The sequence below is a fragment of the Tachysurus vachellii genome, chromosome 15, assembly GCF_030014155.1.
Source record: "Tachysurus vachellii isolate PV-2020 chromosome 15, HZAU_Pvac_v1, whole genome shotgun sequence".
Taxonomy (NCBI): Eukaryota; Metazoa; Chordata; class Actinopteri; order Siluriformes; family Bagridae; genus Tachysurus; species Tachysurus vachellii.
The window spans coordinates 5,970,061-5,993,033 of NC_083474.1; the positions used below are offsets into that span (position 1 = coordinate 5,970,061).

At 36.8% G+C, this 22,973-nt stretch overlaps 2 protein-coding genes across 3 annotated transcripts in view; one reads left to right on the plus strand and one right to left on the minus strand.

Moving 5' to 3' along the window:
• The window catches only part of vmp1 (vacuole membrane protein 1), a 29,286-nt gene extending 17,645 nt beyond the window's left edge, over nt 1-11,641 (plus strand). For both annotated transcript variants that reach the window (XM_060887720.1, XM_060887721.1), the window contains exons 8-12: nt 229-309; nt 5,223-5,339; nt 5,868-5,929; nt 9,527-9,629; nt 9,962-11,641. In XM_060887720.1, the coding sequence (XP_060743703.1) occupies nt 229-309; nt 5,223-5,339; nt 5,868-5,929; nt 9,527-9,629; nt 9,962-10,105 (507 nt within the window). In that variant the 3' untranslated portion in view covers nt 10,106-11,641. The remainder of the gene's footprint in view (nt 1-228; nt 310-5,222; nt 5,340-5,867; nt 5,930-9,526; nt 9,630-9,961) is intronic.
• A 221-nt stretch (nt 11,642-11,862) lies between these two features.
• Nucleotides 11,863-20,485, minus strand: tubd1 (tubulin, delta 1). Its single transcript, XM_060887719.1, has 9 exons — nt 20,056-20,485; nt 19,687-19,948; nt 17,076-17,223; nt 16,676-16,892; nt 14,810-15,041; nt 13,000-13,164; nt 12,781-12,909; nt 12,229-12,412; nt 11,863-12,129 (listed from the first exon to the last, which is right to left on the minus strand). Exons 2-9 carry the CDS (start codon nt 19,835-19,837, stop codon nt 12,027-12,029), a joined length of 1,329 nt encoding a protein of 442 aa, XP_060743702.1. The 5' UTR covers nt 19,838-19,948; nt 20,056-20,485; the 3' UTR covers nt 11,863-12,026.
• Between the last annotated feature and the right edge of the window lie 2,488 nt (nt 20,486-22,973).

The window sequence follows — 22,973 nt, forward strand, 5'->3', positions numbered from 1 at the left end:
CATTGTGCATTTTGCTTCATTCTGCCTGAATAAATTTAGATTTCTGTGTGTGTATGTGTGTATGCATATATATATATACACGTGTGTATGTGTGTGTGTGTGTGTGTATATATATATATATATATATATATATATATATATATATATATATATATATATATATATATATATAATATAAATTTACATTTTATATTTTTCAACATATAAATGGTATTTTGCTCTTTTTAGGACTTTGCAACCAGAGCAAAACTCGCTGTACAAAACATGGTCCAGAAAGTTGGATTCTTGGGAATCCTGGCCTGTGCCTCAGTAAGTGCTTTCTCTTCTTGTTATAAGCTCTGTGAATATTTTATTCATATATACAAACATGTAAATACACAAACACACACCTTACATTCACATCTATGTGATCAGAGGATCAGAACTGGAAGGTCAGTTCCACTGTACACTAAAAACATTTGGGTTTGACATCAGAAGTAGAGAAAGAGACAAAAAAAATTTGGAATGTGCTTTTTTTCTTTCTTTTTTTTTGTAAAAAAAAAAAGAAAAAAAAGAAAGAAACCACAGTTATACCAGACATCAAACATGTTGGCCAAGGAAAACATTGAGAAACGGTGAGAGCCCAGCGGGAAAAACCCCCAAAACATCAACACCAGTGACATCAACACCAACCTTCACAGGGAGAAGGAGTCACAATCCAAAACTTTGAGAGCAGAAGGCCATAGTACACGATGTTAACCATTCATCAACGGCAAGAATCAAAAAGCCAGAGTGAAATTCACAAAAGAAATAAAGAGCTGAGCAACAAATGGTTTGGAACCAAGATTAACCTCTACCCAAGCGATCGGTGATGGAAAAGCCAAAGTGTGGAGGAAGAAAGGATCTGCTCACGATCATGGTTAGTGTCATGGCTTGTGTTTGAATGGAACCTTCTTTAGACTCGCTAATCATTATTGATGATGATGATGATGATGATAAGACATAATGGTAGCAGCAAAGTGAATGAATTCAGAAGTGTACAGTTTATAGAGAAATGCATCCACTCTGACTGGGAGGACGTTTTTTCATGCTGCAAGACAAATTATCCAAATCATTCTGCCAATACAACAAAGGACTTCATCAGTGGAAAAAATGGGAGGGTTCTGGAAACTGGAGAAATCAATCACCAGGTCTTAACCCAACTGAGCAGCATTTCATCCACTGAAGAGAACGCCAAAGAGTGAAACCCCCCGAAACGAACAACTGAAAGGGCTGCGGTACGAGTCTGGAAAAGCGTCGCAGAAGAAGATCGCAACAGATTGTTGATGTCCGGATTGATCCAGTTATTGCAGGGGCATATATGCATCCATATATTTAGTGTTATTTCATTTTTATTTTACAAGTCTATCTGTTCCTGTACGTTTGCTTGTGTAAAAATTGAATGACCTGTATTCTAAATTGGTTTAGAAATCTAGGTATGAAATCTAGTCCTAAAGAAATGATTTCTATTCATCTCCGGTGTCACTCAGATCAGGGCGGGTTTCCTTTTGTCCTTTTGGTTCCTCTCAAGGTTTCTTCCTTATATTGTCTCAGGGAAATTTTTCTGATTTGCTCATTAAGGCCAAATTGCTCATTAAAGCCATATATTGTTGTAATGCTGTTGTGTGACACCTGCTAGTTTTAAAAGCTCTATAGATATCAGATAAAAAATATAAATAATACTAAAAAAAGGGCAATAAAAGATAAAACTCTGATATCGGCCCATATTTATTATTCAGTCTCGAACCCAAAAGGAATTTCCGTCCCAGTACTTTCTGAGGGGAGCGTATACATATTTATGTGTATATACTAACTGGCCGCTTTATTAGAAACACCTGTACTGGTTGCACGTTCATACGGTTAGCCAGTTAACCTGCGTACAAGAGCTTCAGTTAATGTTCATATCAAATGGGGTAAAGATTAATGTAATGTCAGAGTGTTGGATTGTGCTTCATTCAGAAACTGCTGGTCTCTCGGGATTTTTTTTTTACACACAACATTCTCTAGAGTTTACACAGAATGACGCAACCAAAAAAACCCATCCATTGAGCAGCAATTGTGCAGGCGGAAACGTCTTGTTGATGAGCGAGATCAGGAGAGGTTGATAAGACTGATCTGAGCTTACAGGAAATGTAAAGAATCACTCTTTACACCTGTGGTGAGCAAAAAGGGCATCTCAGAATGCACATGTATGTCAAACCTTGAGGCGGATGTGCTGCTGGTGGCTTTTTCGGCATTTGTCAACCAGTAACCGAGTTTACGGTGAGGTAGAAAAGCTCGGCTTACCAAAAACGAGACAGGAAAAAGCTCAGGTAGTCGAAACTTGTGAAGTGCATGATCGAGCAGGTGTTTCTATTAAACTGGCCAGATTGTGTGTGCTTTTTGTATGTACACACAGTTTCCAGAGAAACAGGATGTTCTGGATGAATTTACTTTATCAGCTGTTTAAGCAATGTATCTCCTTGCACAGCTGATTTCTCTGATTATATTGTGTTTCTATGGAACATTTTGTACTAAGCTTAATTTATTTCTGGGTTTTTTTTTTTTTTAATATTTATTGCTAGATATGTTTTCTTAGATATATTTGAAATATTATAGAAATATGATTTTATGTTAAAAAAAAACAATAACAAACTGCTAGTATGTTCACACACGAGCAGTACGGACCCAATTCAGAGATTTACTCGAAGTCCCACAATGCACCATGCAGCCGCTTTCCTTCTGCACCATCAGCAGTGTGACGCCTTACGGTGACGTCAGACTTAACGCAGGGAAAAAAAAATGTGTGATAAGATAGTGAGTTCTATTTAAGGAAGGTGTGAGTTCTGTTTAAGGAAGGTTTACAAAGTAAATACTCATCACTGTTATGACACAAATCTGTTGACAAATCTCCTAATCTGAAGAGTAAAAACAGCTTTTCTCACCGTGGTAATTAGTTAAAAGAGCAGCAGAAAACAAAATAATGCAGAAATTTCTTTAAAAAACTGTAGATCTTAATTTATAAGAAAAGATCGTTATTTATCGAATTTTTAAACTATTTTTTTATTGATATTTTAATACATTTTTAAAAAAATATCTGTTCAATAAAACTGTTTTTGTTAGTCTGTATATTAGATTCACATAATAATAATAATAATAATAATAATAATAATTAGAAGAAGAAGATGATTTTTAAAATTGCAGTCATAGTCAAAGGGGATTTATAAAACTGCAGTCATCTGACACATCGGACATAGTGTATTACATTTTTGGCAATTTAAAGTAAAAATAGATTTATTCATTTTAATAAATACATTTTTACTTTATAAATGAATGATTAATGATTTTTACTTTATATTAAAGCACTGTACAAATCCTCATAATTGGTAAAGCAACATTTTTAAAATCCAGCACATTCTGAGGTCTGGATTGTTTTCTTTTCAAAAAAGTCAAAAATCTACACTAAAGTAAAAGGTTTATTTTGTGTATATATGTGTGTCTGTGTGTTGTGGTGGTATAATAATAATAATAATAATAATAATGATAATACATCCAACAACCATTCTGGTGCATTTTGATGCACCAGAATGGTTGAACTTTATTGGTTTACAAGTAGAAATGTCCAAGAAATCCAGTTATTAATTCTAGGAATTAATGATTTTTTTATTTTTTTATTTCCACAATTAAATATATTAAAGAGCGAAGATGACTGGGTTAGAATTCATACATTTTAACTGTTTGTTTAATTTACTATTATTTATTCATCTTCTTATTTAAATCTGCTGCCAGTCAACAGTTCAATATTATAGTTTAGTTTTAAACTAAAAACATAGTTTAGTTTTTTTTTATTAAATTCCGAAAATTTGAAAACCTGATCAAGGAACAAGTCAAGAAGTATAAAAGAATCGAATAATGTTTACTATTAATTGTGTAGTGAACTGAAAAATAATTAGAAAGAAATTGTAGGAAAATGTTGAAGAAATGATTTGATTTGATTTGGAACTTTGTAAATCTAATTTCACACATAAAAAGATGGAAATTATTTGAATTCAATTATTTTTAATGAAACCCTCATATTTTTGTTTTGTCTGGTTGTGTATTATATATAAAGTTTGAACAGATTTCCTCCCTCGTCAGGTGTGATCGACTTTTAATAAAGCACATTTAGTTCTGCAGAAATGTTTTACTTTAGACTAGTTTTTATTTTAGTTTATTAACTAATAATGATTTAACTTAAAAACAAATCTTCACTTGGAGATTTATAAATATTATGGACTAGATACATATTTAATGCATCTGAAATTGAATATAGTTCATTAGTTAGGATCAGTATTTGAATGAAAGCTCAGCAGTTGGTGTATTTCCCTTAGTGTGTGTGTTAAAATGGATGAAATGAAAAAGTAAAATTGTTTAGCTCCTGAATTTCCCCTCTTTTTTCATTTTCTTTAATTTACTGATTATGAATTTGCTTTTGACTTTTTTTGTATTAATCCATAATTTAGAATACAGACTGTACTGATTCTTTAGGGTTTAACAGCAGATTGTGGAGTTTGTAAATCATTTAAAACTGGCTCAAGTTTAAAGACCTTGCCTGTAAATGCTGTGCATCATAAAGTACCTTCAGTTGATGTAAATGACGATGAAAAATTAAAGATTTTTGCCTTTTATTCTATAATTTGCTTGCACCACTCAGTCATTCATAAATAGGTACAACGAATTCTTTCATTTTGAACATTTTTGTTAGAGACTTTTTTCTCTTTTTTGAATATTTGTTTTGAAAGTTTGAATATCATCCTTCAACATTTATTTTTTTCTTTAGTAAAAAAAAATTAAGCTTTAAAATTGTTTAAAATAATAATAATAATGTAAATGTATCTTTTTGATACATTTGATACATGATTTGCACAAATTTGAGCTTCCACACAAAATTCATGTTGCAAATTTAATCAATGTGATGGTGTATAAATATAGAACAAATAAATCTTAACAAAATATAATATATATAATATAAATTTATATTTCATTTATATATTTATATATATAATATAATATATATAAAAATGTTAAAGAAATCTTTATCAAACCCAATTACATTTTTTCCTGTTTGTTACAGGATGATTCTCGCCGTTTATTTATCTCTGATATCTGAGTCACTATATTATTCACTCATTTTGTCCCAGTTCTGATCGTGAATATTTGATATCTGAATACTTTTCCTCCCTCAGATCCCAAATCCTTTGTTTGACCTGGCTGGGATTACGTGCGGCCATTTTCTGATCCCGTTTTGGACTTTCTTTGGAGCGACACTAATCGGAAAAGCAGTTATCAAGATGCACATTCAGGTACACTGAACACTGACGTGAACTGAGTTTATTTAGATATTTTATTCTGGTTCTTTTTTTAAGTTTTGGTTAATTTCCAAAATCACACATACGACTCTGCATGTAGTTAGCGCATTGTTTTTTTTTTTTTTTTTTTTAGAACAATGGTGTCCATTTAAGCTTTAATAACCACAGAGGTCACAACTGACCATAAAGGAGGTCTGATACTATTCCTAATTTCCATTTAATGACTCAAGTTTGACTGTTGGAAGCAGAATGGCAGGTTTTGTGCTGAGTAACGTCGAGTCTTGAATAGGACGAGAAAATGGACGTCCCTGGAGGTGCATGCGAGTCATCATGGCAGCACTAAGCTTGTGTCAGGCGATGATCTCACTGCTCCTTCTGGGAGCATGTTTCAGCATCTCCTGAAGACAAAGACAGCTTGAAGCATTTCCTTTCCCAGTCATGTTAGTTTGACCCGAATCTTATCACTCACGCTCTTGATTCACTGTGTCTGAAATCCTCTGTGCATCTCGTCTCTTTCCATAGAAACTCTTTGTGATCATAACGTTCAGCAAGCACATAGTGGAGCAGATGGTCTCCCTGATCGGGTGAGTAATAACGCATTCATCGTTCTCTTGGAAAAAATGGTGAAATCATGGAAATCCATGAGTTTGAATCATGTTGGAGTTCCCAAAGTTAGGGATCGGTCTTAACAATACAACAAAGATTAAACCATGTTAAAGAATGTCATTAAAATAGTAACATGTCTACAATATTATTGTATTTGTTTAATACAGTCTTCAGCAGAATGGTGATGAAATAGAATATAGAAAACTTATTTAAAAAATAATTAAAAAAACAAAAAACAGCAGTGAGCCTCTTACAATGGAGTCTAAAGAGGATGAAGAAGCCTTTAGACCTTAGTTCATTTCTCCATGATGAACTTTTAAGCTTCTTTAATTTTATTTTCTTTAATTTTCTTCTGATCTTTTTTTTTCTTTCTTTCATATTGGACTAATTCTGATCCTGAATATCAGCTTGGTACCATTTCTAAAGGTGTAAATGTGTTCTTTTCTTTTTTATTGTATAATAGTTTTGTGTTCTAGCATTCTCCAGAATTAGCATACGAATGAGCAGAAATCAATATATAAATAATAATAATAATAATAATAATAATAATAATAATAAACGGCAGTGAGTCTCTTCCAGTAAAGTCTAAAAAGCATGGAGAAACTTCTAGATCTTGGTACACTCCTTCATACAGAACATTTGAAATGCTCTTAAAAAACTACAGTTGTTATATTATGTCTTAGTCCAGCACTTCAGCTGGGGTTGGGATTGTTCAGTCTTTTCTCTTTGAGAATGCTGTAGACATTATAGTAGAGATATTAAGCTTTGACATATTCCAAAAAGAGATCGAAATATTTTACTAACAAAATAAGACAAGACACAATAATCAGACAAGACACATTTTATGCCATCCTGAAATGAGCGCTATATATAATGTGTCTTAGCTGCCCTGATGTAGAAGGTTAGGACGTGTGTGTGAGTGTGTGTGTTATACAGCAGTATGATGAATACCAGTTTATACACAGTGGTGTGTGTATATGTATGTATGTATGTATGTATGTATGTATGTGTGTGTGTGTGTGTATGTATATGTGTGTGTGTGTGTGTGTGTATGTATATGTGTGTGTATGTATGTATGTATGTGTTTGTGTGTATGTATGTGTTTGTGTGTATGTATATATGTGTGTGTGTGTATGTATGTGTGTGTGTATGTATGTGTGTGTGTGTGTGTGTGTGTGTGAGATTCCTCTGTAAGTTGAAGTAAGGCCAGGAAGACTGAGTGAAAAACCATTATGTTTTACATTTAGAACAGAAATGTCCTACTTTTAAGGTGCTAGTTTTACATTTGTACCTTTTCATAAACACAGGGTGTGTGGGTGTGTATAGTGTATGTATATGTGTGTGTATATATGTGTATATGTGTGTGTGAGATTCCTCTGTAAGTTGAAGTAAGGCCAGGAAGACTGAGTGAAACACCATTATCTGTTTTACATTTAGAAGAGAAATGTCCTACTATTAAGGTGCTAGTTTTACATTTGTACCTTTTTCATAAACACAGGGTGTGTGGGTGTGTGTAGTGTGTGCGTGTGTGTAGTGTGTGTAGTGTGTACCCTGAGTTGTTATAGGTTTGGTTGCCTTATTACACTTATTTTCTTTGCATTGTCTCATCTCATTTCTACACCAGGATGATTTGCTCAGCTTTGTTTCAGTGCTTGAGTTTAACCTCAGTGCAGGAATAAGTCAACAGGATGCCATAGAGAACACTGAGTGACAAAAAAGAGCTTGTTTTGTAATAACTGAAATAATTAAACATATATACTGAGCAAGTCATTATAGACAATCTGGAAATAATGTAAAAATAAAAATAAACCTGGAACCTGATTTTTTTTTTTTTTCTTTTTTTTTTTTTTTCTTTTTTTCTTTTTCTTTTTTTTTCATCATTTGATTAAAGCTGAACTCAATCAACAAAAATTGTAACAAAGAATCAAGCTCTTTTTTTTAGGTTTCTGTCTTTCTGTCTTTTCTTTCTGTCTTTCTTTGTCTTTCTCTCTGTCTTTCTTTCTGTCTCTTTTCTTTCTGCCTGTCTTTCTTTCTGTCTTTGTGCCACCTCCCTCTTTAATTCAGATCACAGATTTGTAAGTAAGGTTCAAATCCAGACACAAGAAGGATCATGTACAAAAAAAAGATTAGATTTTTACAATTATTTTACTTTTTCTAGGTTAATATGGAAATATATTTTGCCTCATGATCATGTAGAAGCACATGAAGAAAGAGCTGGCATCGGTGCACGTGGTCGTGACTCGTGTCGGTAGCATTCAGGTCCGTCAGCGCGAACGATACACACTTATAAGCTTAAAAAAATAACGACTTGCAATACAATGACACATTTCTAAAGTATTACACCCAGCTCGCAAAAAGGTGTGTGTGGAATATTTAGTGCTCTTTCACTCAATCCCTTTGTTCACCATAACTTTCTATGAGATTTCAGCAATCCATAATTTGTCATAATGCTTCTCTACATAAAGTACGCAATGTGGAAATGGTTACAAAAAAAAAGCACCGTTGAATCATGTGTTGATTTAACACAATTTTGTTTAATCTCTACCCTACGGGAGTTTTGGTTCTCATGATGATTAAAGACTGGCTCATTTGTCTGAGGAAAGTCATTCTAATAATTAGGACAACACTTAGCAAATTATCAGGACAGCAAGATGAGAACTTGGCAAAAGGGAGTTCGCCAAACTCGAACCATTTTGTGGTATTCTTTTGTGTAGAAGGTATTTTTTTTATTTTATTTTTTTTGCATGCCGTTCATTTCTCTCTGGTTTTGAGCTGTAGTCTGAATCATCACTCGCAAAGCTTACAATGTTCCTATAGACCAGTTACTCTGATGAGTTAATGTGAAACAGTCTGATTGTGAGGCTCGGCTTCAGTTTGCGGAGGAGAATAAGATAGAAAGCTAGAAGTGGGTTGTATCAGTAACCACAAAAGAGTCAAAATTAGAATAGTCCGTTAGGGTGGTGTTTTTTTTTTTCTTCTCACTTCCTTCAGAGACATCCTGTGTAACTCGGTCATTCACAATTGTGTGTATCACCTAGTAGATATCTCAGTGTAGAGAAGAGAAAAAAAAATCTTTTATTTATTTATTTTTTTTTAATTCAGTTTAATCTGTTGTTGCATGATGGATGAGACTCACACCAGCTCTCAAATCCACAAAGTACTATGTCTTTTAATATACACTAAAATTTCAACATTACATTTAAGACTTCATTTTAAGTCATTATGATCTTTTTTTTCACTTATAATTGTACAAGCTGTGTGTAGTGTATTAGATACGTGTCACTGACCGTCACTCCTTCAAACCTGGGCGGTTCTTCCTACATGTCACTGATGACACAATGTCGACTCACTTCCTGATTAATAGCTCCAGACCAGTTCTAACAGGAACCTCGGTAATATAAGCAAGTGTCGGGAGATCTCTCTCTTCAGTGTGCTGTGCCACCTCACCCAGAGAGCACAGCTAACATTTTAGATGTTTAGTGGACTTTCTACAGCAGTCTAGTGGATCTCAGCCAGGATCCTGTTAATATCGGTAAGTCAGAATTGGCCTAATGTGTGTTTGGATGCATTTACAGGGCCATACCCGGGGTTGGAGTTTCCTTACAGAAGCCTTTCCGGGAATATCTGGAATCTCAGAGAGCTAAGCTTCATCACCCAGCCGGGGATGGCACACCTGCGGTAAGAACCACACACACACACACACACACACACACACGCGCGCGCACGTGTTTCTCTCTTCTTTTTTTTTTTTTTTCTTTTTTCCTTTTTTTTTTAATTTTGCCTCCAGTTCGATATTTAAGGAGCGTTTAAGAGAAAACCTGCTTTAGTACTCAGAAATAATTTCTTTAAACAGACTAAATTTTTCAATCGAAATTCTTCAGCACACTCTACATTTCTGTACCTTACCCGAGACTCTATAAGAGGAAGTCCGAGTGTAACCGAGCTCAGAGTTCATTTATTGCCTCGTACAACAGTCTCATTAGTAACGTCTGCTTGCTTCTTGTGTGCAGGGTGAGAGCTGGCTCTCCTGGGTCTTTGAGAAAGTGGTGCTCGTCATGGTCTGCTATTTCATTTTGTCCATCATAAATTCCATGGCACAAAGCTATGCCAAGCGGCAGCAGCAGAGGAAACACTCGGAGGAGAAAACCAAGTGATAGACTCACATTAAAACATCTCAGGCTCCCATTTTGGAAACTTAGGAGTATTTAACCTGGGAAAGACAGAATGGGCTCTAATCTAACATGTGATTCTGTGTACTGATTTGTTTTATGTTCTCTTTCACCTCCAACTTGTCTGTAGCGTCTAACTATTAAACTCAGATGTTTTGTTTTGTTTTTTTTTAAGTTTGTTTTTTAACCTCTACAGAGATACAGGAGATGATTAGAGACAGTGGATGGTAAATACTTGTTGCAAAGCCTTATGCAACATCGCAGGGTCATGCTTCCATTGAACTAAATACAGTTCTGATAATGTAGAATAATTTATTTTCTTTATGTTTAGCAGTATGAATGGGCAGGGTTGAGAGGTTTGTGATGCATTTTTCTTATACAGGGACAGCAATATCAAAAAAAAAAAAAAAACCTCTGTGGTTTCTTAATTTCCTGCACATTGTGTAAATGATTTGATTTAACATTTTTCTGTGGAAGTCTGAACAGACTTTCTACCATAATGTGATGAAACTGATGCTATTTAAATCTAGTAAATATTTTGATTGAAATCGGCCTCACGTGCCATGCATATAAATTTATCAGCTGCCTCGATTTTTTTTTTTTTCCTTTTCTGTCTTAATAAATTTTATGTCAAGCTAAAACTTGTAGGTCTTTCGTAGACCTTGGATTAATTCTATCAGACATTAAAATCGATGAATGAATCCTTTGCTTACATTTCATCATGTTCTAGCATTTATTCATGGTTTATAAATCTTCTATGCTGCCTGCAGTCCTGAAGATCTTTGCCTGAGCTCGAGAGGTAAGTGTAGATCATAAAACCCATGTTTCTGATTAGTGTGTGTTTGTTCTAGGATTTAAGAAGTGTTTTTGTTTTGTTGTACATTCTTCTCCATAGCTGCTATATAATTTGTTCAACAGTTGACTGTAAGTCATTACACTGATGAGAAAGTGCAGCAGAGGAAGTCTGTTAATGAATAAGTGACTGATGTGAAACAGGTTTAAATTTGCCAGCAGGCTCGTAGAGAAGTCAAGCTGTTTTGCATAATGCACCGTTCGAGGTTCCCTGTACGAGGAGCACCGTGTTCTCACAGTCCCGTCGTGTCAGATAGCTTATCAGACTGGTGTTGGCTCTTAAGTCATAAGGCGACAACAGTCTGTAGGCTGACTGAAAGACTGGGTTTATCACCGCAGAGGAAATGAAAGAGCTTCGGTTGTGCAATAGCCACTTCTGTTCACGCAAACTTGTCGTGACGGTTGGGCTGAGTCTGGATTTCCAAAGAAAAGGAGCCAAAAAAAAGAAAAAAAGCTTAAAGAGGAAACTGAAGACGTTCCACCGTGAGATTTCTTCTTGGCAACAGGATCAGACCTTTCCGTTTTAGAGCTTGTTTTAAACTGATCAATATCAGATTTGATGTGTTTAGAGTGCCAAGGTTTCTACATGTAGCTACAGTTTGAACTTCACTCCTTTTGGATCCGGTGTAGTATGAATCGATGAAGGCAATAAACAAATGAGTCACAGTCTTTGCATAGTGGTGATTTGCATTTTTACTTGTAAGGGGGGGAAAAAAAACTAATTGAGTACTTAAGGGATTGGTACAAAAAGACAAGAACCTGACAAACCTGGACAAGTAGAGACATTCTTTAAGTCTTATTCACTGAATGCCGAGTCATAGTGGTGAATGTTCTGGTGTTACGTTAGATAGAAATGATCATTTTTAAAAAAAGGAGTCTGGACGAGGAGCTGAAAACATACGTTCATTTATTGCTATAAACAGCTTGTAGAAAATAGAGCAAGGATAAACACATCCAGAGTCTTTTACTATACAGTTAACAGGCAGTAATAAAAATATATATATATAAATCTCAATCACCACACAAAAATACCATTTAACATAACGAGCTAGGTTCAAATGTGAGTGTAGCTGGAGATAATCTGTTCCAACATGGTGAAGCTTTCGAGGAAATCGTCTTCTGAAATTCCAAATTTGGTATATTGATGAATATAGGCCCTGTTAAAGAAGAACAAACAAACATTTATGAATAAAGGAAAATTGCTGCCAGAGTCGTATCGAACTCGAAATGTGCTGGTAGTTTGGATACTTTCGTACCTTGAGGCAAACATGTTCCAGGCTTTCTTAACAATATTATCCAGAGGATTTAAAAGTGACTGGCTGTTGCTGAGTAAAGTGGCCAACTTCTCATAGCCACTGAAGGGCACAGGTGAGTGCCACGTATGGAAAGTGCCATCTTCTGGAAGCCAGGGCACGTAGAGTCCAGGCTCCTTAAATGCTCCTGTTCATCCAAACACATTTGTTCAAGCCTGTAAACCACTTAAACTCATAATGAACAGCACAGTAATGTCAAGTCAAGTCACTTTTAGTGTCACGTCACAGCACATGTGCTTTGGTGAGTGAAATTTTTGGGAGTGTAATCCAGAAATTTCAGAAACGTACAGATGAAAATGTGCAATATGCTCATACATTTAGTCGGTACACATAGTGTACTATTAGACATACTTACAGTAGCACTACATATATGTATATATAAAATACGCTAAGGTGCAACAGATTGTACGGATACAGAAATGTCATGGACGTCAGTGGTTAAACCAATGTCAATGGTTCAGCATACACGACGTTACCCAATGACAATATACTCACCTACGTCGGCTGAAGGAACGTCTTTACCGCGCAGTACGAGAAGATTAGAGACCGATCTGTTAAAACCCGTGTGTGCGTTTCTTGTGCTTTCGGCTCCCTTCGACGGCACACACACTTTCCAATCGATACCTGAACACGACAGCAGAATTATATGTTAACGGTTAGAAAGCCTTTGCCACTGAACGTACTCATGTGTGGGTGTAATTTTAGTTTTTTCACCTTCCTCCATTCTGGCATTGGCGATTAGCATTTGTCTCAGATGCTTGAGCAGTCCGGACCAGGTGTAAGCACTGTAAGCAAGAGATGCCTGAGACATGTGAGGAATGTTCAACACGTTGAGCAGTTTGTGTTCAGGATGACACACCAGTGAGCTCAGCAATTCACCTGGACCGAGCAGACGAACCAGAGGAATCATTTACCCAACACGGTACACTGAAGTGCTCTACGAGCTGCAGTCTGTCTTACAGATTTATCCCTCGATTCTCTTTTGTTACATGTTGATTTGGTTCTTTTCGCTTGCTGCCTTTGTCCCTGTACGTAACACGGTCCGTTTCAAGAGATTAACAGGAAGACGTACAATAGGACATTCATGTGTAGAGTGTCTTGACTCTCATGAGCTGTGTAAAGGGTGTAAAAAAAAAAGCAGCTTGGACAACTGACCCAGGCTTTCTGTACAAAATGTCTTGTTTATCGACTCTATGTACTGAACCTATATAAATGTTAGCAATACTGTACATGTCTGTTAAACAAACTACATTACTGTAATTTACTGTAGTTACGAAATCCTCTTGTTTCTTTTGGAAAACACTAAACTAAGAATATATTTTCCATCAATCTTTAGTAAAATTTTATTTATTTAACTTGCTTCTATTAGTCGAATGATTCTGAATCCAAATATCAAAAATAAATATTAAATGTGTTATAGAAAAGCTCCACCTTTGAATTGAACAATACCGCGCATAATAACAAGAAAACCTACTTTTTATAATTTCAAAGAGAAAAAAAATTAAATACGGTATTAAACAGAATAAAAAAACAAAACAAAGGAATTTTAAAAAAAAGTATTACGTTGCTAATGCAAGGAATATATAATACTAACTTTGTGACTTTTCAAATATTCTTTTCAAAATGACACATTGAGTAAAATGTTAGGAGTGAAAGAAAAAGAAATAATTGTGTTTAGAATCTTGTCACTAGCGACTTTTGTGCCCCGTTTTATGTATGAAATTTAACAGAATAAATATTTTTAATAAAAATGTAATGTTAAATACAAATCACACTTTTTAAACTATATTAAATTGATATTTTAATGTATTATATACACCACATACATATACACACAAATTTAAATGTATATATATATATAATTAAATCAATAGAATAATTTGTTTTTTAATTACGTACGTAATATTGATTTGCAATGCGGGCCAAAGGGTCTGATAGCACTGCTTACTGTTTTTTTTTTTTTTTTTTTTTAAGATTTACAGAGGTTCTTAGTATAGGTGTGAATTATTTTGATAAAGCGTGCTTTGTCCGATGGGAAAAAATAAAAATGGTGTCAAATTTTGAACGACAAATACCCGAGATATAATCGTGTGCAAGATAGATCAAAATGTAATGAACTTGTTTTTAAAGGTTTTCACATTCGTATTCACTGTGTGGTCTCAGACAGATAAACAGATTATTAAATAAACAGCAACAGTCTTCTGGACGCTCAGTACGGTGGACCTTGATGTAGAGGTGTGCAACAAAACTAAAAGATCCCACAGGACCTCAAAAAGTAGTACAGGTGAGTTTTTTTTTTTTTTTTTTTTTAGTGGGTGGAATCAGCTAAAAAGAATAAAGTTAATAAACACGGCCCATATTCATCGTCCGTAGACTAAGGCTCCAATCCCTCTCTATAAAATAACCACAAGTGCAGAAAAATCGGTCAAATTTTAAAAACAGTTCTGCACACACCTCGACCTCTGTGTCCGTTTCCCTGCGTGTGTGTGATGCTGAAAAGCAAGCAGTGAAGCTGTAATAATACCTATAGGGTTTGTGCTGTAGTGAGCAGGCGAGTCTGTGGTGTATGCAGGCTGCAGCACGCTGCCCAGTTGATGAGCGATCACCTTGTTAAGGTCTGACATGGCGATATGCTTGATGTTCATCAGCTGGCTGCAGATTTTGTGCACCGTGTCATTCTCGTGCACCACGAGTGCGTCGGACAGCGTGTACAGACGAGACAGAGTGAGAACCGAATTGTAGTTTTGCACGATAACCTGCAGAGAGAAGAGAACACGAGACAATTTAACAGCATGTTGCTGAAGCCCATCGTACGGGACACTGTAGCTGGGTCCCAAATGACAGACTACACACTGTTTACTTATACTATGTGCTGTACTCTAATGACTAGTGGGAGATTTTAGTATAATTTTAGAAGCGTAGTGTCGTCTTAAACGCCACTATAAAATACACACCGTGGGCCAAATGAAAAGAATTGTAAGATTTGATTCGATTCAGATTTGAATAACGCTTTTAACAATTGACATTGTCTCAAAGCAGCTTTACAGAAGCATAGAAACAATAAAAATTGTAAAGTTTTAAATTAAATGACTTATTATTATCTCTAACGTCTATCCCTAACGAGCAAGCCAGACTCAGAAGGGAACCTCATCCTCATTTGGGTGGACAGAAAATGATGTAAAAGTAAATAATGTCCTTTCTACAACGGTTTATAGTCGATTGTTATTAAGCAACCAGGAGCTCCTGTGGAACTAATAGTTCAGCGTCATTTTGGACTAATTTCTTCTTGCCGAAGTCTTCAAACGTTTGCTGACGAAGCCCCGAGCACGAAGCCGCCCGAGCGTTTGTCGTGTCCGATGGAGTATCTTCGCCGTGCTGAAAATAGTTTCTCATTCAGCATCAGCACCTGGTAGCCCCGCCCCTCTTCTACTACATACACAAAGCTGTGAGAGTTGAGTGCATGAAGTGTCCAACATTTCACACTTTGTTTTTTCGGTTGAATAAGTGCTTCCCCTGGGTACTTGAAGTGCACTTCTTCTTCTTGGACTTTTCGGTTTAAACACACTACTCTCGCTATTTATACTAGAATTGTGTACAAGTAGGGCTGGGCGATATGGCTGAAAACTGTATCACAATATCAGTGTTTCATATCGGTCGATATCGATAATTATATTTTTATTAATTGATATTTTTTATTTATATTTAAATATTTTATATATATATAAAATATTATATATATACACACATATATATACACACATATATACACACATATATATATACATACACACATATATATATATATATATATATATATATACATATATATATACACATAGATATATATATATGTACATATATATATACACATAGAATCAAGTTATAAATCAAGTTTGTGGTATTACCAGTCTTGGCGGGGACGACGGTCCTGCATAATTTGCAGATGACATTGGTCTGACTATGGTCAGACTTATAATATCCAAAACACTGCCATACTGGCGAGCTGACTTCCTCTTTTATTTACAGTTTCCTCACTGCTGCGTTCATTTTCTGCTTATCAGTCGTCGGTTACTGAAGAGGAATCCAGCAGACCAGCACGAGACCACGATATGGCGCAACCAAACATGATACTGTTACACTATTGGCTGTTAGCGTGTCACTCCCTACATTTCTAGGTTACCAGAGAGCGAGTGCCTTTGTTAATGCAACCAAACATGCTTCGCAACCTCTGTTTTCTTCCGACGACAAATAAAAAATATCGAACGTTTTATTGAACACATTTTTTATTGATATCGATCAAGTGACTATCGCGATACATATCGTTATCGTTTTATCGCCCAGCCCTATGTACAAGTATGTGATTTGGGACGCATCATATGACTAGGTTTACCTCTCCTGTTCCATAGGGCCATGTCAGGTGATTAAGAATAAATGAATGCGGATAGGTGTCTCGCAGACTCTGGGTGACGTAGGTGCCCACTCCAGAACCTGTACCGCCTGCCACACTCATCATGGCAAATATTCCTGCAAGGCGATCGCAGCGCTCTGCCTCCCGCCGCACCAGATCTTCCACTGCGTCCTTATGCTGTGGGCCGTGAACACAGTAACTACAGAAGAGTAAAGATACAGACATCATTGCGCTCCGGCTCAAAGGCAGAAGTGATAAACTGATAGCTGGTACGAAAAAAAAGTACACTAACGAAGACACGTGAAGAAAATGAAAAGCATAAACAGAAGAATATACTATAAAAGACTAAAGAGCACAGACTATTAAAAGTGGTAATCTTTACCCGTTTGCCCAGTTGTTTCCAGAGCCTTGTTTCTGACAGAAGTGGGATTTTTCCCCATATCTCCATTTTCCTGAGGCCGACGCCTTTGCTATGGCTTGAGTAATAACTTTAGGCTCCATATCGATAAGAACTGCACGTGCCACCAGCTCTAAACATGAAGCACAAAATACACATTAACTATATATTCAAAGCTTTGTGGACACCTGACCGTAATACCTCAACATGCTTGTCGAAGATCCCCTTCTGGGTTTAGTCTCCTTTTCCTGTTATAATATAATTACCACCACTCTTATTTTGGAGCATGGCTTTGAGAATTTGCATTTTCTAGATCAAAATTAGTGTGTCCCAATTTATTGTAGGCTGAAATGAGTAACTCAGAGGCACATGGATGTTCTGCTATTCCTGCTAGATTTTTGGCGTATGGATTTGTGCACAATTTCAGATCGTTTTTCCCACAACTCTTTGACGATTTTTGTAGCTGCTGCATTTTAGAGAGGTGCAAATGAAATGTGGGTAAATAAATTAGGAAAAAAGGGTCAATAGTACAAATTCTATAAGGAACAATGAATGATGAAAAGAAGTTTGTTTATGGCGACAGTGTGTGAGACTAAACTACGTCGTTCTCTTCCGTTACACGGGTTATTAGGGATTTCACAATGACTAATTAGTCTGAATCAGATCACGGTTCACATGATAAATAGATAATGTGAAAACTGTCATGTGGTCAGGAAGCAAAGTACGGAACCCCAGACTCCCTGTAGGAGGTGATGTGAGTTTGTTGCACTGGAACTGAACAAAACTCGTACTCGGGTCTGCACTTGTACAGGAAGTAAAGTAACCTGCGTTTTTACTTAAAGTAAAATTAAAGCTGATGATGACATTCATTCATTCATTCATTCATTTTCTACCGCTTATCCGAGCTACCTCGGGTCACGGGGAGCCTGTGCCTATCTCAGGCGTCATCGGGCATCAAGGCAGGATACACCCTGGACGGAGTGCCAACCCATCGCAGGGCACACACACACTCTCATTCACTCACGCAATCACACACTACGGACAATTTTTTCCAGATGCAAATCAACCTACCATGCATGTCTTTGGACCGGGGGAGGAAACCGGAGTACCCGGAGGAAACCCCCGGGGCACGGGGAGAACACCGACAATGACATCATTAGTTTAAAAAAAGGTATAGAGCCTTACTGTATATAATAGAACCTCAAGGTGAATCACATTGTTTTCTAAGAGTGTGCTTGTAATGAGACATGATGAGCGTAAATGCACCAGGGTTTAAGATAATATAGAGAGTCTGAGACCAGGCTGGTGTTGCATGGATGCTGGAAACAAATACTCTCAGATTCATACCTCAGCAAACATACCCAGTGTGAAAACCACCAAGGGTGACCCAGTATTTGCGTATGGTTTTACGACACAATAGTATGTGCTTTTTTCTTTGCAAAGAGTACACACTTTTTAGTGCATAGTGTAAGTAGGTAAATTAGGACACAGCGCATGTCTTCATGGGGCTAGTTTGGTGTACATTCACCACAGCAGATGTCCGCACAGAGCTCACATCATCATCAAGGACTCTTCACATCCCAGTCACAAACTGTTTAACTTCCTTTCATCAAGAATGAGATACAGGAACATACATAACAGAACCAGCAGGTTCAGAGACAACTTTTTTCCATCCACCATCACACTACTGAACTCTACACTACACCGTTAGAACACAAAAAAATAATGTTTTTGTTTTATACTCTTCATCCTCTACACATATTGTGCTTTACGTACATCTGCACTATTTTATTTATGTGTATCTTATATAAAATAGTTTATATTTATTCACTGTACAGGGGGCACGGTGGCTTAGTGGTTAGCACGTTCGCCTCACACCTCCAGGGTCGGGGTTTGATTCCCGCCTTGAATGAGTTTGCATGTTCTCCCCGTGCCTCGGGGGTTTCCTCCGGGTACTCCGGTTTCCTTCCCCCGGTCCAAAGACATGCATGGTAGGTTGATTGGCATCTCTGGAAAATTGTCCGTAGTGTGTGATTGCGTGAGTGAATGAGAGTGTGTGTGTGCCCTGTGATGGGTTGGCATTCCGTCCAGGGTGTATCCTGCCTTGATGCCCGATGACACTTGAGATACCGTGACACTGGCTCCCCGTGACCCGAGGTAGTTCGGATAAGCGGTAGAAGATGAATGAATGAATGATGAATGAATTCACTGTACACATATATATATGCAGTACATATGTTTACATATTTATCTGCACTTGTCTATTTGCACAATTGCTACTCTTTGCACTTCTGCTTGATGCCAAACTGCATTTCGTTGCTGTGTACCTGTACTATGAAATGACAATAAAGTTCTATCTATCTATTTATCTACAGTCATGCTGGAACATGTTACTGTAAAGCTACAACACAAAGATATTGTAGAGAATCTTGAGATTTCAAAACAATTTATACAATTGAGGGTTAAGGGCCTTGATCAAGGGCCCAACAGTGGCAGCTTGGTGGACCTGGGATTCAACCTCATGACCTTCTGATCAGTATTCCAACACCTTAACCACTATCACACCTTGTCACAAACAGTTACTACTGAGACTTACCTCCATGTGAGTTCTCCCTGAAGAATCTCTCATCACTGCACTGTTTATATGTTTTTGAATTAGCCCCAATTGAGTCTTCATACACGGTGCTAAACAGTTCAGGTCCAACCTGATTGCCGCACTGCCCTAACTGCACCGTCACAACCGACATGTTCCTACTTACCAAAGCAAACTAGCTACAGCTAGTCAAACTTGGCTTGATTAGCAAACTTAGCAACCAGTGATGAGTCGTTGCGAATGGTTCGACTCTTTGATTCGATTCCTATATGTGAAAATTAAGAGCAAAGTGTCACATACATGAGCCGTTTTCATAGTTTTTTTTTCTTTTCTTTTCTTTTGGTAGATGCAAACAATATATTTAGTACTCGCCGTGTCATTTAATCAGACTGTTACCATGGAAACATCTCAGTTTTTGATTCATTGATTCATCCGCGATTCCCTCATCATTCCTGTAGTAACTGCTCTATCTTGATCACACTTGATCACAACTGCTCTATCTTGATCGACTCATGACCTTTATGTCATTATTGATTCGAAAGCCCTCTATCGCTATTCAAATTAGCGCAAATTCTGCCAGGGTTCAAATAAAATGGCAACGAGTCATTTGGAAGCTGAAAGTTTCGGTTCTTATTGGTAAGCTGATTCAAATGATCTGACTCGATGAAAAGATCCGGAACTACACTTCCCTTATGTAGGTTAGTTAGCTTAGCAAACGCTAGCTGTCTAAGTGACGGACTGAAATAATTCTGAATTCATTTGAATTTCCCCTTTTCCCAGAAAATCGTGTAAAATGGTCAAAACAAAATTCTTCTTCTTTCTGGTTTTATTGGCGGTTGACAAATAACGATATGGTGAATTATCGCCACCTAGTGTTAAGGGGTGTTGATAAGGATAGTGTTACATACATACTGTACATACACATTTACAGCATTTAGCAGACACCCTTATCCAGAACGACTTACATTTTATCTCATTTTTATACAACTGAACAATTGAGGGTTAAGGGACTTGCTCAGGGGCCCAGCAGTGGGAATCGAACTCACAACCTTCTGATTGGTAGCCCTACACCTTAGACCACTGTGGCCGAGCCAGGGCAAAAGGGACTGCCTGGAGGGGGGAAGAAAAGAAAGGAAAAAAGAGGAAAAAAGGTGGAGGGGTAGTAGTGCAAAACAATTCTTTGTAGACTTAAATAAAAGTGAAAGATTAACACACAATGCTTATTTATCCAAACGCATTTTATTCACTAATACACTTTATTTCAACATAAACAATTTGTTTTAACTTATTAACAAGACAAGCATTAATAATAACTATATATATATATATATATATATATATATATATATATATATATATATATATATATATATATATATATATATTATTACTATTTAATTTAATTGCAATTATTATATTATACCTACAATAATCATTATATAAATACTATCATTATAGAGCTTTTCACTTATGATAAAATGATCGCAAAATGATAAAGAACCCTGAGACGAAGTTGCTGGCACTGATGAGTGATGACCCGGCAGAAAGGATGTATAACCCAGAGATATACATCTCTGGCGCTGATGGGTGATGACCCTGCTGATTTGAAAAAAACCAGGCCAGTTAAACCACACAGGATCATGCTTGACAAAAGGCCAGAAAGAAGATTCACATGCCACATGAATCAGGCTGGTGCCAGGTGCAGCTACATCTGCATGTGATACCACAGTCTCAGTTCTAGCATGTTTGCGGTGGTGAATTACTGCCTCACCCTTAAAATTTTCAGGCTCCTGGAACTCCATAACAGCATGTCCATGTTCCACGGGTGCTCTTGGAAGCCCTCTTGGGTTTGGCAGTGAATGCTTTGCCACACTGATCTGCTGGGGAAGCTACACTCCGTGCAGCAAAGTGTCCCGGTCAGTCTCTTTTGTCAGTCAAGCATCCATCCATCCATCCATCCATTTTCTGCAGCCTGACAAAACAAATCCATTTTAGGATAAAACAACTGCACACAATTCTTTTAATTACTTTTTGATATATATGATAAACATTTCTTTTAAATATATATGAGTTTCTCAGGGGGCACGGTGGCTTAGTGGTTAGCACGTTTGCCTCACACCTCCAGCATTGGGGGTTTGATTCCTGCCTCCGCCTTGTGTGTGTGGAGTTTGCATGTTCTCCCCGTGCCTCGGGGGTTTCCTCCGGGTACTCCAGTTTCCTACCTCGGTCCAAAGACATGCATGGTAGGTTGATTGGCATCTCTGGAAAATTGTTCATAGTGTGTGAGTGAATGAGAGTGTGTGTGTGCCCTGTGATGGGTTGGCACTCCGTCCAAGGTGTATCCTGCCTTGATGCCCAATGACGCCTGAGATAGGCACAGGCTCCCCATGACCTGAGGCAGTTCGGATAAGCGGTAGAAAATGAATGAAATGAATGAATGATTTTCTCAATACAATACACTTGTATATATATATATATGTATATAATGTGTGTGTATCTTTATAATACACATATATTTACAATAAAGTGCTCAATAAGTATATATTACATATTTATTTATTATTATTATTGAAGTAAATGTGGGGAACAGAAGCCCAACACATCAAGAAGAGACTTTAGTGTTGTTTATTGTTAATAAACCAACTTGGTCCTGTCCAGCAGTTCTCTGCTGTCTTCAAACAGCTGATTGAGATTTTATTTATAAAGATTCTTCAACAGTCAGTACCCTCGGGATTTTTTTGTAAAATTGTTTCAGCTAAAACTGCTTTATTTTACGTGCAAAATTGCGAGCATAGGATTCGTTTAAATTCCTACCAGTGAAGACACATACACTATATTGCCAAAAGTTCAGGTCTAAAAATCAAGCACGTACAAACATTTGTAAAATAATCAGTCTCTCTTAGGAGCTTAGTGACTTCAAGCTTGGTAACGTTAAAGGTTGGCACCTGTGCAATAAGTCCATTTGTGAAATTTCTGCACTACTAAATATTCCATGGTCAACTGTTAGTACTGTTATTACAAAATTAAAGCAATTGGGAACAACAGTAACTCAGCCACACAGTAGTAGGCCATGTAAAATCACAGAGCAGGGTTAATGCATCCTGAGGCACGCAGTACAAAGAAGAACTTTCTGCAGAGTCAATAGCTACAGATTTTGTGTGTCCTTCAGATTAGCTCAAGAATAGTAGAGAGCTACATGTTATGGGTTTCCATGGCCGAACAGCTGCATCCAAGCCTTATATCACCAAGAGCCATGCAAAGTGTCGTATGCAGTGGTGTAAAGCATGCCA

Excerpts from the sequence above, each read along its gene's own strand:
- tubd1 (XM_060887719.1), bottom strand. The coding sequence starts at position 19,837 with ATGTCGGTTGTGACGGTGCAGTTAGGGCAGTGCGGCAATCAGGTTGGA. Across the intron at positions 16,893-17,075 it reads GGAAACAACTGGGCAAACGG|TTACTGTGTTCACGGCCCAC; the intron begins GTAAAGATTACC and ends ACTCTTCTGTAG. Across the intron at positions 13,165-14,809 it reads CTACAGCACAAACCCTATAG|GTGAATTGCTGAGCTCACTG; the intron begins GTATTATTACAG and ends TGCTCGGTCCAG.